This window comes from Mirounga leonina, unplaced genomic scaffold (genome assembly GCF_011800145.1).
Source record: "Mirounga leonina isolate KUSES-001 unplaced genomic scaffold, KU_Mleo_1.0 Mir_413, whole genome shotgun sequence".
Classification (NCBI taxonomy): Eukaryota; Metazoa; Chordata; class Mammalia; order Carnivora; family Phocidae; genus Mirounga; species Mirounga leonina.
The window spans coordinates 3,786,531-3,802,284 of NW_023270734.1; the positions used below are offsets into that span (position 1 = coordinate 3,786,531).

General features: G+C 38.2%; 1 protein-coding gene across 1 annotated transcript in view; it reads left to right on the forward strand.

The window, feature by feature from the left end:
* The window catches only part of ARMC4 (armadillo repeat containing 4), a 183,667-nt gene that overhangs the window by 123,007 nt on the left and 44,906 nt on the right, over positions 1–15,754 (forward strand). Inside the window, exons 17-18 of the mRNA XM_034987222.1 lie at positions 3,570–3,758; positions 5,050–5,271. Coding sequence (XP_034843113.1) covers positions 3,570–3,758; positions 5,050–5,271 — 411 coding nt within the window. The remainder of the gene's footprint in view (positions 1–3,569; positions 3,759–5,049; positions 5,272–15,754) is intronic.

Consider the following 15,754-nt stretch of genomic DNA (forward strand, 5'->3'; position numbering starts at 1 on the left):
GCTTTATTGTAGAATTTTAGGGAAAATGGCAAATATTTTCAAAATAATTTTTATTAATACATCAGAAGTGAAAGTATGTCCTAGCAGAGATTGTATTTAAATGTGGTACTGAGAACAAGGCCAGTAATAATGCTCACACACTTCCCATAGCAATCAGGAGAGGCAATGTGTTATGGAAAAGATACTTTCTACTTAACATTTGGGAAGAACCTGACTGGGGTCTGTCCTTCACCATTCACTAGAACTTTGGTTTGGTTTGTTATGTCCTTGGTGAAAGCTTCCTTTTGTAGCTGTGAGTTTGCAAATTAATTCAGTGGGGTTTCTAGAGACTGGCATAGAAACTTTCAGAGAAATTGGGTGTACAACAATAAACAAGACAGAAAACAGTCCCTTCCCTCCTGGAACGTATGTTCTAGGTCAAGGGCCAATAAATAAGCCACTACTGCAGAGAGTAGGAAATGTTGTAATACAGAAGAACCAGGTTAAGTATAGTAGGAACAGCTTGACCCAGACTCGAAGTTCAAGAAATATCCCTGAAGAGAATGGTACCTTAGTCAGTAGCTGAGACCACATGGAAAGTCCCAAGCTAGTGGGAAGAATAGACAAAAAAACATATGCAAAAACATGGAGACCTGCAAGTGGCATGTTTGAGGACATGAACTTGAAGGACTGATACATAAGCAATGTTCCCAATACTGGCTGAAGTTTAGAATCACAGGAGAGATTTTTAAAATTAAAAAAAAAAATTATAGGCCCTACCCCAGACTTAACCATATTCTCAGAGAATGAGTGTCCAGATTCTGATTATTAACTCCAGGGGGGTGTGGGGGGAGGCATTGGTTTAGGGCTTGTGTGTGCAGTTAGAGAAGGGGGATCAAGGCAGAGAAGGTGAGACTGGGAAGCCAGTGGCACACATGCCATGTGGAGGTTGGATTTTATCCTAAGGGCAGGGGACAGCAGTGGAAGAATTTGGAAGATATGGGGATGAGATATTTGGATTTATGATTATAAAGTTCACTAAGGTTACTATAACATGGCTCCTTGAGGGATATGGTCTAGTTTAGGAGGTTCAACATCTTTGAAACCTCAGTTTTTAAAATCTAAAATGGAAATAATATCTATTTTGTGTGGTTATTGTGAGGTTTAACTGAGATAATTTATGCAAAGTGCCTAAGATATAATTGGCACTCAAAAGGTATTAATTTCTGTTACTTGAGAAAGCCATGGAGCCAAATAGTTGAACATCACACAGCCATCGCCATCCATCAGGGGATGTGAGGATTTCTGAGCAACCATCTGTTTTCAGGTTCCTCTGACAAACTCCTTTCCTGCCCACACTTGCGGCCCTAGCACAGACAGCCCACTTTCCCTCACTCCCCACCTCTTGCACACATTACTTCAGTTACAGTCTCTCTGCTAACGACTTCCAAATCTCTGACTCCAGCCTGGCTTCCTTTCCTGAGCTCCAAACGCATATATCCAACTGACTTCTGGATGTCTCCACGTAAACGTCTTGCAGGCACTTCATTCAAATCAGGCCTCTGATATCAAGTACCATCCTTTCTCACCCCAAGAAAACAAAACAACACCCTGCCTTTCCAACATTAGCACCATTAGGTCAAGCCAGAAACAGAGGAATCATCATTGAGTCACTGGTCCTTACCTTCTCCAGTCAGCACGCACAAATCCACACCCTCTCCTCCAAGTCTAGACCATAACCTCCTTCCAAACTGCCACCACCTCTTATCTGAACTTCGTGAAACAGCCTCTGAGTTCCCAGCACCAGGCTTTGCCCCAACCTCAACTCTGCAATTCCGAGAGATCTATTGTGATACAAAATTGATTAAAATCCCCTTCCCCACTCCCCCCAACTACACACACTCAAACCTTTTTTTTTTTTTTAAGATTTTATTTATTTATTTGACAGAGAGAGATGCAGCGAGAGCGGGAACACAAGCAGGGGGAATGGGAGAGGGAGAAGCAGGCTTCCTGCCGAGCAGGGAGCCTGACGCGGGGCTCGATCCCAGGACCCTGGGATCATGACCTGAGCAGAAGGCAGATGCTTAATGACTGAGCCACCCAGGCGCCCCCCACATTCAAACCTTTCCAGTGACTTTTTTTATGCCATTAAAATGAACTCCATACTCTCTACCAAGGCATGCAGTAAAGACCCTTCAAGATTTCGATAACTCTCCTTTTCTTCCATTCTCCCTTTCATGCTTATGCTGTTCTGCACTAAGGAAAAAAAACAAGGCACTACCTCTCCCTCTCAGGTCTGTTTCATGATGATTCCTCCACCCTGAACCCCCTTCAAACTGGTACTCCTCATCTTTTAGACTTTGTTTACAAACATCCTCTTGGGGGTAGTCCTTGAATCTTTCCTCTTGGTGCTGTTCATTATACTTATTTCTTTATTTTTAAGGATTTATTTATTTTAGAGAGAGAAAGAGAATGGGAGGAGGGGCAGAGGGAGAGAAACTTCAAGACTACCCGCTGAGCACTGAGTGCAACACAGGGCTCTAGCTCATGACCCTGAGATCATGACCTGAGCCAAAGCCAAAAGTCTTTCACTTAACTGACTGAGCCACCCAGGAGTCCCCATTATACTTATCTCTCAATGCCCCTACTCCCCACTGGATTGCAAGCAACATAATGGCAAAAGAGCATATACAATCAATCCACATTCTTCACAAATTCGGTTTGGGAATTCTTGCCTACTTGCTAAAATGTTTGTAATCCCCAAATCAATACTCACAGCACCTCTGTGGTCATTCTTGGACATGCACAGAGAGGTGAAAAATTTGAGTCACCCAAAATGCATGTTCTCAGCTGGGGTTGAATGAGATGACACTCTATCTGTTTTAGCTCTCCTACTATTAACAAACATCCATTTTGTAGTCTTAATGACAAAGTTTTCGTATCTTTGTGGGTTTTGTTGGTGATTTCACTATTTGACATGGCCCCCACATGTAGTACCCAAGTGCTCTCTAGTGTTCCTAAACACCAGAAGGCTGTGATGTGTCTTACAGAGAAAATTCGTGTGTTAGATAAACCTCCTTCAGGCGTGACTTATAGTGTGGTGTCTATGAGTTCAACATTAATTAACAATATATGAAATAAGATATCTTTAAGGAGAAACACACATAAAACAAGGTTATGTATTGATCAGTTGACAAAATTGTGACCAGAGGCTCGTAGGAACCTAATGCTGCATTTCCCCTAGAAAGAGTGGTTTAGTGTTTACTAATTTGGTTTTTGTGATGATGTTATAAAATATAACTACAGCAAATAATACAACTGTATTTTACTAATTTCTATATCCCCAGTAGTTAGCATAGTAACTCTCACATAATAGTTGTTCAGTAAATATTTGTTGAAACTCAACTGTGTGTGTGTATATATACATATACATACATACACAGAAATCACGTATAATAAAGAAATAAACTCAATTTGTTTTTTATGCCAAAGGTGTATCTCACAACCTTATCATTACTTTTTACTTTTTTAAAAAAATGCTGATCATAAAATTATTTTTGATAACATCTTTTGTTTTTAATTTTCTCTAGGATGCTGGAGAAATGGTTCGTTCCTTTGTTGGTGGTTTGGAACTTGTTGTCAATTTACTGAAATCAGATAATAAAGAAGTGTTGGCAAGTGTATGTGCTGCTATTACCAATATAGCAAAAGATCAAGAAAATTTAGCTGTTATTACAGATCATGGAGTTGTCCCTTTATTGTCCAAACTAGCAAATACAGTAAGTAACGCATCTTTTTATTTTAAATGTGTATTATCATAAGATATCATGGTGTGGTAGTAAAAACACTAAGCTTAGAGTCCAGAGACTTGGATTCAAGCTTAATATCCATCACCTGTAAGGTATGAGATTTTGGTCACCTCATTTAGTTTCTCTGACACTAATCAATGTGAAAGTGTATTCTAACTGTACAATTTAGTATACAAGATCCTTAGAAAATAAGAGGCTGTTTTTTATTTGTTACTGGCAAGTAAAGTGGTGGCAAATATAAATGTTACTATAGAAGTGTTAACTATCCTCTTCCATCCCCACCATCGTTATCATTATCCTTAAGATAATTGTTCATGCCAACTTTAGAAGTTAAACGCCTCCCCCGCCCCAAGGCTTAGCAAGCTTTAATTGAAGGCATTCTTGAGCTGGGAGACTTTGGCAACCACTGTATTATTGATTCAGAGCTGTGCCAGATAGAAGAAGCAGCCTTGAGAGATAATGACTTCACCATGACCAGAGATATTTGAGCATAGCTGGGGCTACCTCTTGGCAGGAACATAGAGCAGAAATTCAATCACTGGAAGAATGCTTGGTTTAGAAGACTTTCTAGGGCCAGTCTAACACTGAGTTCCTAAGGATAACTCCCAGATTCAGTTAAGGACACCAAGTTGTTGCCTCAATAAAGAGAACAATACAATTAATAAACAGAAAACTGTATCTTATTTAGGTATAATATACCCATAGGAGTTAATTACATACAAAAAGAAGGATATAGTCTGGATAAAGGCTATAGAAAAGAAAATGGTAGACTCAAACAGGTCATTGGTCACAGGTCATTCCCTGTTGGGAACCAAGGTGTATTACTGATGTAGAAGTGTTCCTAGGGTAAAGGTGTAGAGTTAACCACCTATCCCAGTCAAGTGAAATGCTCCCTTAAGAATGTCCAATATTCTTGAACTATTTTTTTTCCCTAAAGCACGTGCTCAAAAGGAAATCAAGCCTTGAGCAAAGAACAAATGCCAGACACTTGATCACCTTTGAGTGTATTGACTACATTCAGTAGTCAATAAAAAGAATTTAAAAAATTTTTTTAAAGTCATAAAAAGAAAACTCAGGATTGACCTTGGCCCATTGGGGACCACCAAAATACTAATTTCTTTCAAAACACCCTCTTAATAGCCTCCTCACCCTTCTCCCTTGACTCATTGGCATCTTATTGGGTAATAAACATCTAGCACAGAAACATGACTTTACAGGTTCATTGCAATGCATGTACCACAATTCCATTTCCCTTGTGCAGAATAATGATAAACTGAGGCGCCATCTAGCAGAAGCTATTTCACGCTGCTGTATGTGGGGGAGAAACAGAGTGGCCTTTGGAGAGTACAAAGCAGTAGCTCCGTTAGTGCGTTACCTGAAATCAAATGACACCAATGTACATCGAGCAACAGCTCAAGCCTTGTACCAGCTCTCAGAAGATGCGGATAACTGCATCACCATGCATGAGAATGGTGCAGTAAAGGTACCATTGATTGACTGACTTTGGGGTTTAGTCCAAATTAGGTATATGGTGGCTGGAAAGAAACTTATGTAACAATAAGGTTTCGCTGATGGGGTTTTTTTGGACACACAAAACTGCCTGTTTGTTGGGTCATGGCTGCTGAGCCATGTGTTGGCAGTGTTTATGCTGCAGAAAAGTTGGACATCGATTTTTTCCTAAACCAAAGAGTGTACAACATACTTAGTTTAATAATCGCTTCATAATTTGAATTTGATTTTTTTAAAATGTACAGGGTATGAATAATCAGGGGCATTCATAATTCTACTTAATATATAATTTACTTAGCAATTAAATAACAAAATATAGGCACGAACTACAACTAAGGAGCTGACTGAAACAACTAGACTACAACTTGATGGTCTTAAGTGTAATAGCAAAGGACCAATACAAAGACACATTTTTTCAAAAAAAAATCTGTCCATTAAGTTTTCTTTGCCTTTAATCAATACACGGGGAGGAGAGCTTCTAGAAGCACATAGACTTTAATATATCTATACATTCTGTTCTTGAACAGGACTTCCCCAACCTGACATGCCATCTAGTAGAGCCTTTAAAAAAATGAAACTATAAAAACTAAGTAGCCTGGTAAAGTGTCTGACATATAATGTATGTTTAGACAATTACCAGTTAGTTTAAGAAGAGAATTTCTAGGCTACCCAAAGTTTTAAAATTTAATAAGGTTTATGGTTTAATTGACATAAATGCCAGCTGTGCATGCCCTTCTGAATCATTCCTTCTAAGGCAAGCCAATGGATAATCCAAAATCACTTAGGAGGTGTCTTCTGCTATGTAAAGTGATGAAACTCTGTTCACTCACCCACACAGCTTATATGTATTAGAAAAGAAGGCAATATAAAAAACAACAACAACGAAATCTTGCCATTTGCAATGACGTGGATGGAACTAGAGGGTATTATGCTAAGCGAAATAAGTCAATCAGAGAAAGACATGTATCATATGACCTCACTGATATGAGGAATTCTTAATCTCAGGAAACAAACTGGGGGTTACTGGAGTGGTGGGGGGTGGGAGGGATGGGTGGCTGGGTGATAGACATTAGGGAGGGTATGTGTAAGACTGCTGAATCACAGACTTTACCTCTGAAACAAATAATACATTATATGTTAAAAAAAAAAAAGAAAAAGAAGATCGTAGGAAGGGAAAAATGAAGGGGGGAAATTGGAGGGGGAGTTGAACCATGAGAAACTATGGACTCTGAGAAGCAAACTGAGGGTTCTAAAGGGGAGGGGGATGGGGGACGGGTTAGCCTGGTGATGGGTATTAAAGAGGGCACGTATTGAACAGAGCACTGGATGTTATACGCAAACAATGAATCATGGAACACTACATCAAAAACTAATGATGTAATGTATGGTGATTAACATAACATAATAAAATAAATTAAAAAAAAAGAAAAAGAAGGCAATATAAAAATGATTGGGGGAGGGAATAGGAAAGGGAAAAGTAAAGAAAGAAAATAGGGTTTGTTCGGCCCTAGACCCTTTCTCCCATCCTCTTAAGGTCTCTTGAGGGCCTCTCCATCTCCCCTATTTGCATTCCTAACTACCTGCTATTTCTACTGGAGAATAACTGTAAAGAACAGGATAGTGTTTTTTTGTAAGTTTCTCTGTCGTGGAATAGAGGCAGGCCTAATCCTGAGCTCTCCCTCTTGGGACCGTAGGGGCAGCATATGGAACTGTGTTTCCCTTCTCTGGTTTTTCCTTTTCTTCTTTTTCTCTCTTTCTTTCTTTCTTTTTTTTTTTTTTTTTTTTGAGAGAGAGTGAGAGAGTGCAAGTGGGAGTGAGTGGAGGGAGGGCAGAGGCAGAGGGAGAGAGAGAATCGTAAGCAGGCTCCACGCTCAGCACAGAGCCCCACACAGGGCTCGATCTCATGACCCTGAGATCATGACTGGAGCCAAAATCAAGAGTTGGATGCTTAACCAACTGAGCCACCCACGCACCCCCTCTGGTCTTAAGGAGGAAAAAAATGTGGATGTGGTGAGTGGGTGTCGGTAGAATAAACAGGGTTCGGTGTAGAGCATAACCATGGGGAGTAAGGAAAGGCTTGAATCAAAAATGACTCCAGGTTTGGGGCTAGGTGAAAAGGAAGATTCTATCGGCCAAGATCATGCAAGAGAATATTTGGCACATTTGGGTGGTTACAGTACCCGCTGTGAGTACGTCACAATGTGTAACTGCAAATGTTTCAGACTCCAAATGCATACAACCTTTATCCACTATTTTTGGCAAATCCCTGGTTGTTTTCATTCCTACTACTGTGCCTTCCTAGTCGAAAGCTTACAGTGTTATTTCCCAGTCCTACATACACATCCACTGCCACTGCCCATGAGGAATGTTGACAATTACCAGAGCCTTCCTGTCACCCGGTTCATAAGTAATTTATTCTAGAGTTAGTTCCTTCAGCATACAATTTCCTTAACAGCAGCAGCTGATGTTACACAACCTATCTGTCTCATGCCCGCCGATGTTTATTCCATAATAACAGTGAGCAGGCTTGAGGGTCTGGAATAGATTGGTTTCACTTTCTACTGTGTTCGATTTAAATGGTCAGTTTGAATTTCAGGTCTAGAGCAGTGCTGTCCAGTGCAAATGTAATGTAAGTCACATATGTAATACTAAGTTTTCTAGGAGTTACAATTTCAGAAAAGATAAAAAGAAACAGGGGAAATTAATTTTAGTAAAATATTTTATTTAACCCTATATATGCAAAATATTTTTACTTCAACATTTAATCAATACTATTATATATATAAACATATATAATTAGTACTATTTTATATATAGTCAATACTATTATATATATATATACTATTATCTGTATATGTATATATAGTGTATACTATTGTCTATATATATATTGTATTTGTGTTTTATACTGATGGTACATCTCTATTTGGACTGGCCACATTTCGAGTTCTCACCAGTGGCTAGTGGCTTTCTTATTGGACAGTGCAAGTCTAGAGGCAGGAGAGGGGAAGATCGGGAAATATCAGTGAGAGGTAATAAGTCACGAACGACGGTGGACAAGTTGTTTTTGGCAGAGTTTAGAGAAGCCTGGGAAATGTCTACATTTGCATTCGCAGAGCATGTAGGCTAGGAAGAAGAGCTGTCAAAGTAACCTTAGGAAGTTACCAGGTTACCCAGGAATTCTAGAAGCCAGAGGAAGAGGGAGTTTCCAAAGGGTTTGTGTTTAAATACTGCTAAGCGGTCAACAAGGATTTCCTGACTCAATTATGTTGAAAAATAATCCTGGTGTTAGAGCCTTTCCAGGTAAGACTCTCTTCTGTATGAACTAATAAGTCCCCTGCCCTGGTAAATGCGACATGAGAGGAATAATGCAATCTTTATCCTCTTTATGATTTTACACAGATCTCCTTCTCAAAAGTATCAGTCCAGGGACTTGTGAACATGGATGCAGATCTGTTTGCAACTCTGTTGAAAGCATGAGAACTCTAGATCTACCAAAGTTATTGCTAATTATAACAAAACCATAACATAGGAAAGTAATACAAGGAGGGAAAGAAGTTGCAGGAAAAACTGAGCAAGAAAAGCCCTTTCCTAAGACAGAAAAACTGATCAGATAGAAAGACGATGAGCACCTATAAAAGGCATTAAGCTCCCTTCCCCATGGTGACATTGGATTTGTTTTGCAAACGTCTATACCAGGCAGATGAAAGCTACATTAGGGCCTATAACTTTCTGGAAGGCAGGAAATTGAAGAGACTGCAGAAAATACAACCAGAAGTGGGTCCAACAGAGGGAGGGAGGAACAGTTCACGTTAGGTGGAACAGCGAGGGCTGTCTTGGCAGCCTCCCAGACTGAGCACATGACATGGCATTCCAGAGAGTGGGGAAGATGAACCCAGAAGCTCACATGCCCCCTAGTCCTTGAAGCCTGGCACCAAAAAGAAAAATATCACTAACACTTCTGAGTCAAGTAAATGGACTTTCGAGACTGACATCACCCAAGAACCCTCCATGTCTATCTGCAGTCCACATGCTTAATGTTTGATTGAACTATAATGTTTTCTGTTAATTAAAACTCTTTCTGTATCTTTGTGGTCTTGTGTACTTTCCTCACATTCCAGATATTCCCTGGAGTGCTGCGGATAGTCTCTTGATGATATGCCATTAAATTACTTAGCACTATTAGGTATCAGTAACTATATTACAATACCAAATATAGAGTCATATACAGACTTGCTTCTGATTGATTTTTTCTTGTTATTTGCATTTATCCTTTAAAGTGAGAAATGTATGATTACTTCAGGATTCCAGTGAGTTAGATTTTTAACTCTAATATTATACATACGTCAAATGTTTTCCTTATTTCATTAATAATTGACATACACATGCACATATCTAGAGTGTCAATGTGATAAATTGTGCCATATATATGCATACCCAAGAAGCCACGATCAGATCAGGATAAGGACCTCCCTCCCAAAGTAGATGAAGACCAATTTATCTTATGGTTGTTTTTTTTTATTTAATGAACTGTGCTTTTGGTGTTATGTCTAAGAAATATTTGCCTAACACATGGTCACAAGGATCTTCCATGTTTTCTTCTGGAAGTTCTATAACTTTTGGTTTTACATTTAAGTCTGTGAACCATTTTGAGTAAATTTTTGTTTATGATCCTAGGAATGAAGTACAGTTCATTTGGAGGGGCATATGAGCATCCTTTGTTGAAATAATGCCCTTTCCCTGCTGAATTTCTTTTGCAATCTTGAAAAAAAAATAGTTGAATATATGTTTTGTTCCATTGTTCTTTGTCTGTATTTACACCAATACCACCAGTCTTAATTACTACAGCTTTATAATAAGCCGTAAAGCTAGGTGGTGTCAGTGTTCCTACTTTTTTCTTTTTTTTAAAGTTATTTTGGGGGCGCCTGGGTGGCTTAGTTGGTTAAGTGTCTGCCTTCGGCTTAGGTCATGATCCCAGGGTCCTGGGATCGAGTCCCACATCGGGCTCCCTTGCTCCACAGGGAGCCTGCTTCTCCCTCTGCTTCTGTCTCTCTCTGTTCCTCATGAATAAATAAATAAAATATTAAAGAGATTTTTTTAAATAAAGTTATTTTGGCTTTTCTAGTTTTTTACATTTCCATATGAATTTTTAAATCAGTTTGTTAATTTCTACAGGAAATGCTTTCTGAGATTTTGATTGGGATGGGCATTGAATCTATATGTCATTTGGGGGAAAACTGACATCTTAATATTATTGTCATCTGACTCATAAAGAAGGAATACCTCTTCATTATTTATGTGATTGTTTTTCAGCAATATGTGATTTTCATCATATAGTTTTTTACATCTTTTGTCAGATTTACCCCATGTAAATACTTTTGATGCTTCTCTAAATGTAATTTTAAAATTTTTGATTTCTGACTGTTGTTATATAGAAATTTAATTGATTTTGTGTATTAATCTTATATCCTGCAACCTTGCTAAATTCATTTATTTGACCTAGTAGGCTTTTAGAGATTCCGTCAGATTTTCTACATAGACCAGGGGTCAGCAAACATTGTCTCTAAAGGGCCAGATAGTAAATATTTTAGGCTTTATGGACCACATAAAGTCTCTGTTGCAGATTCTTCTTTTATTATTGTTGTTATTATTTACAACTGTACAAAAATGTAAAATCCATTCTTCATTCTTTGAGCCATACAAAAACAGATTGTCATTTGCCAGCATCTCACATAAATAATCATGTCATCTACAGATACGGACTCTCTTTTTTTCTAACCTTGATGTCTTTTATTTGCTCTTCTTGCCTGATTGCATGGGCCAGAAATTCTTATGCAATACTGAGAAAAAAGCAGTAAGATCAGATATCCCAGTCTTATTCCCTATCTTGGAGGGAATACATTCAGTCTTTTCACCATTCAGTTTACTGTTGGCTACAGGTTTTTGTTAGGTGGCTTTTTGTCATGCCCAGCATGGAGCCCAACATGGATTTTGAATTCACAACCCCCTGAGATCAAGCCTGAGCTGAAATCAAGAGTTGGACATTTAAGCAACTGAGCCACTGAGGCGCCCCTGTTAGGTAACTTTTATCAGGCGTGGTAAGTTCCCTTCTATTATTACTTTGATGAGAATTTTTTTTATCAGGAATAGATACTGGATTTTGTCAAATGCTTTTTATTGTATCTACTGGGTTACAATGTGTTATCCTTTTTATACATTGTTTAACTTAATTTACTAAAATGTTTTAGAATTTTGCATCTGTGTTCATGAGAGATGTTGGTTGTAGTATTTTTTTCTTGTAATGTCTCTGATTTGCTATCACAGTAATGCTATATATCACAGTAATGCTTCAGTAAATGAGTTGGAAAGTGTTCCTTCCTCTTCAATTTTCCAGGAGAATTTTATAGTGCCGGTATTATTTCTCCTTTAAATGTTTGGTAAAATTGACAAGTGAAGCCATCTGAACCTAAAGTTTTTGTTTTCAGAAGGTTTTAAACTTCAAATCCACTTTCTTTGCTCAAGATAGGGCTGTTCATGTTTATTTCTTCTTGAGTGAGCTTTGGTAGTTTGTGTCTTTCAAGGAATTAGTTCATTTCATCTAAGTTATATTGTCAAATGTATTGGCATAAAGTTGTTCATAACATTCCCTTATCCTCTTAATATATACTTATAATCTGTAGTTATGACATTTTTTTCACTCTTGATATTGGTAAGTTTTGTCTTCTCTTTTCTCCTGACCAGTCTGGCTAGAAGTCTATCAATGTTATTGATCTTCTTGAAGAACTAGCTTTTGTTTCCTTGGTTTTCTCTCTTTTTCTATTTTTTATTTCATTGATTTCCTACTGTGATCCTTCTTATTTCCTTTCTTCTGATTACTTTGTGGTTTCATTTGCTCTTTGTCTACTTTCTTAAAGTGGAAACTAAGATAATTGATTTGATACCTTAATCTTTTCTAAAAATGATTCTTAGTTGTATACATTTCCTTCTAATACTGTTTTAGCTGCATCTCAAATTTTGGTAAGCTATGTTTTTATTTTCATTTGGTTAAAAATATTTTATAGTTTCCCTTTTGATTTCTTCTTTGACCCATGGATTATTTAAAAGTGTTATATTTAGTTTTTAAATATTTGAGGATTTTTCATTGGCTTTTCTGTTGATTTATAATTTAATTCCACTATAGTCAGAAAACATACATTATATTACTAGACTATGTGACATTTGTTCTGTGACCCATAATATGGTTTAATTCACTGATGTTCTACATGCACTTGAAAAAAAAAAAAGGTATTCTGATGTGGTTAAATAACGTGTTCTATAAAGCTTAATAAGGTCAAGTTGGTTAATATTGTTCAAATATTCTACATCTTTGTTGGTTTTATAACTACTTTTTCTATCAATTATTTTGTGGGGCAAATGTATTAACCGTTCTACTACAGAAATACCCCAGTTATTGTGGATTTGCCAACTTGTTCTCATAGTTCTATCTCATCAGTTTATCTTCATGCATTTTTTTATTATGTTATGTTAATCACCATACATTACATCATTAGTTTTTGATGTAGTGTTCCATGATTCATTGTTTGTGTATAACACCCAGTGTTCCATTCAGTATGTGCCCTCCTTAATACCCATCACCCATCCCCCCCCCTCCCCTCTAGAACCCTCAGTTTGCTTCTCAGAGTCCATAGTCTCTCATGGTTCGTCTCCCCCTCCGATTTTCCCACCTTGATTTTTCCCTTCCTGCTATCTTCTTCTTTTTTTTTTTTTTAAACATATAATGTATTATTTGTTTCAGAGGTACAGGTCTATGATTCAACAATCTTACACTATTCACAGCGCTCACCATAGCACATACCCTCCCCAATGTCTGTCACCCAGCCACCCCATCCCTTCCACCCCCCACCACTCCAGTTTGTTTCCTGAGATTAAGAATTCTTCATATCAGTGAGGTCATATGATACATGTCTTTCTCTGATTGACTTATTTCGCTCAGCATAATACCCTCCAGTTCCATCCATGTCGCTGCAAATGGCAAGATTTCATTCCTTTTGATAGCTGCATAATATTCCATTGTATATATACCACACCTTCTTTATCCATTCATCTGTCTATGGACATCTAGGCACTTTCTATAGTTTGGCTATTGTGACATCGCTGCTATAAACATCAGGGTGCACATACCCCTTCAGATCCCTACATTTGTATCTTTGGGGTAAATACCCAGTAGTGCAATTGCTGAGTCGTATGGTAGCTCTATTTTCAACTTTCTGAGGAACCTCCATACTGTTTTCCAGAGTGGCTGCACCAGCTTGCATTCCCACCAATACTGTAGGAGGGTTCCCCTTTCTCCGCATCCCCACCAACATCTGTCATTTCCTGACTTGTTAATTTGTCATTCTGACTGGTGTGAGGTGGTATCTCATTGAGGTTTTGATTTGGATTTCCCTGATGCTCAGTGATGTTGAGCACTTTTTCATGTGTCTGTTGGTCATTTGGATGTCTTCTTTGGAAAAATGTCTGTTCATGTCTTCTGCCCATTTCTTGATTGGATCATTTGTTCTTTGGGTGTTGAGTTTGGTAAGGTCTTTATAGATTTTGGATACTAGCCCTTTATCTGATATGTCATTTGCAAATATCTTCTCCCATTCTGTCGGTTGTCTTTTGGTTTTGTGGACTGTTTCTTTTGCTGTGCAAAAGCTTTTTATCTCAATGAAGTCCCAATAGTTCATTTTTGCCCTTGCTTCCCTTGCCTTTGGTGATGTTTCTAGGAAGAAGTTGCTGCAACTGAGGTCGAAGCAATTGTTGCTTGTGTTCTCCTTTAGGATTTTGATGGACTCCTGTCTTACATTTAGGTCTTTCAACCATTTTGAGTCTAATTTTGTGTGTGGTGTAAGGAAATGCTCCAGTTTCATTCTTGTGCATGTGGCTGTCCAGTTTTCCCAACACCATTTGTTGAAGAGACTGTCTTTTTTCCATTGGACATTCTTCCCTGCTTGTCGAAGATGAGTTGACCATAGAGTTGAGGGTCCATTTCTGGGCTCTCTATTCTGTTCCATTGATCTATGTGTCTGTTTTTGTGCCAGTACCATACTGTCTTGATGATGATAGCTTTGTAATAGAGCTTGAAGTCCGGAATTGTAATGCCGCCAGCTTTGCTTTTCTTTTTCAACATTCCTCTGGCTATGCGGGGTCTTTTCTGGTTCCATACAAATTTTAGGATTACTTGCTCCATTTCTTTGAAAAAAGTGGATGGTATTTTGATAGGGATTGCATTGAATGTGTAGATTGCTCTAGGTAGCATTGACATCTTCACAATACTTGTTCTTCCAGTCCATGAGCATGGAACGTTTTTCCATTTCTTTGTGTCTTCCTCAATTTCTTTCATGAGTATTTTATAGTTTTCTGAGTAAAGATCCTTTGTCTCTTTGGTTAGATTTATTCCTAGGTATCTTATGGTTTTGGGTGCAATTGTAAATGGGATCGACTCCTTAATTTCTCTTTCTTCTGTCTTGTTGTGGGTGTATAGGAATGCCACTGATTTCTGTGCATTGATTTTATATCCTGCCACTTTACTGAATTCCTGTATGAGTTCTAGCAGTTTTGGGGTGGAGTCTTTTGGGTTTGCCACATAAAGTATCATATCATCTGCAAAGAGTAAGAGTTTGACTTCTTTGCCAATATGGATGCCTTTTATTTCTTTTTGTTGTCTGATTGCTGTGGCTAGGACTTCTAGTACTTCTGATTGCTGTGGCTAGGACTTTGATTGGAGCAGTGGTGATAGTGGACATCCCTGCCATGTTCCTGACCTTAGGGGAAAGCTCTCAGTTTTTCCCCATTGAGAATGATACTTGCTGTAGGTTTTTCATAGATGGCTTTTATGATATTGAGTTATGTACCCTCTATGCCTATACTCTGAAGAGTTTTGATCAAGAAAGGATGCTGTACTTTGTCAAATGCTTTTTCTGCATCTATTGAGAGGATCATATGGTTCTTGTTCTTTCTTTTATTAATGTATTGTATCACATTGATTGATTTGCGGATGTTGAACCAACCTTGCAGCCCAGGGATAAATCCCACTTGGTCGTGCTGAATAATCCTTTTAATGTACTGTTGGATCCTATTGGCTAGTATTTTGGTGAGAATTTTTGCATCCATGTTCATCAAGGATATTGGTCTGTAATTCTTCTTTTTGATGGGATCTTTGTCTGGTTTGGGGATCATAAAACGAGTTTGGAAATCTTCCTTCCATTTCTATTTTTTGGAACAGTTTCAGAAGAATAGGTATTAAATCTTCTTTAAATGTTTGGTAGAATTCCCCTGGGAAGCCGTCTGGCCCTGGGCTCTTGCTTGTTGGGAGATTTTTGATGACTGCTTCAATTTCCTTAGTGGTTATAGGTCTGTTCAGGTTTTCTATTTCTTCCTGGTTCAGTTTTGGTAGTTGATACATCTCTAGGAAT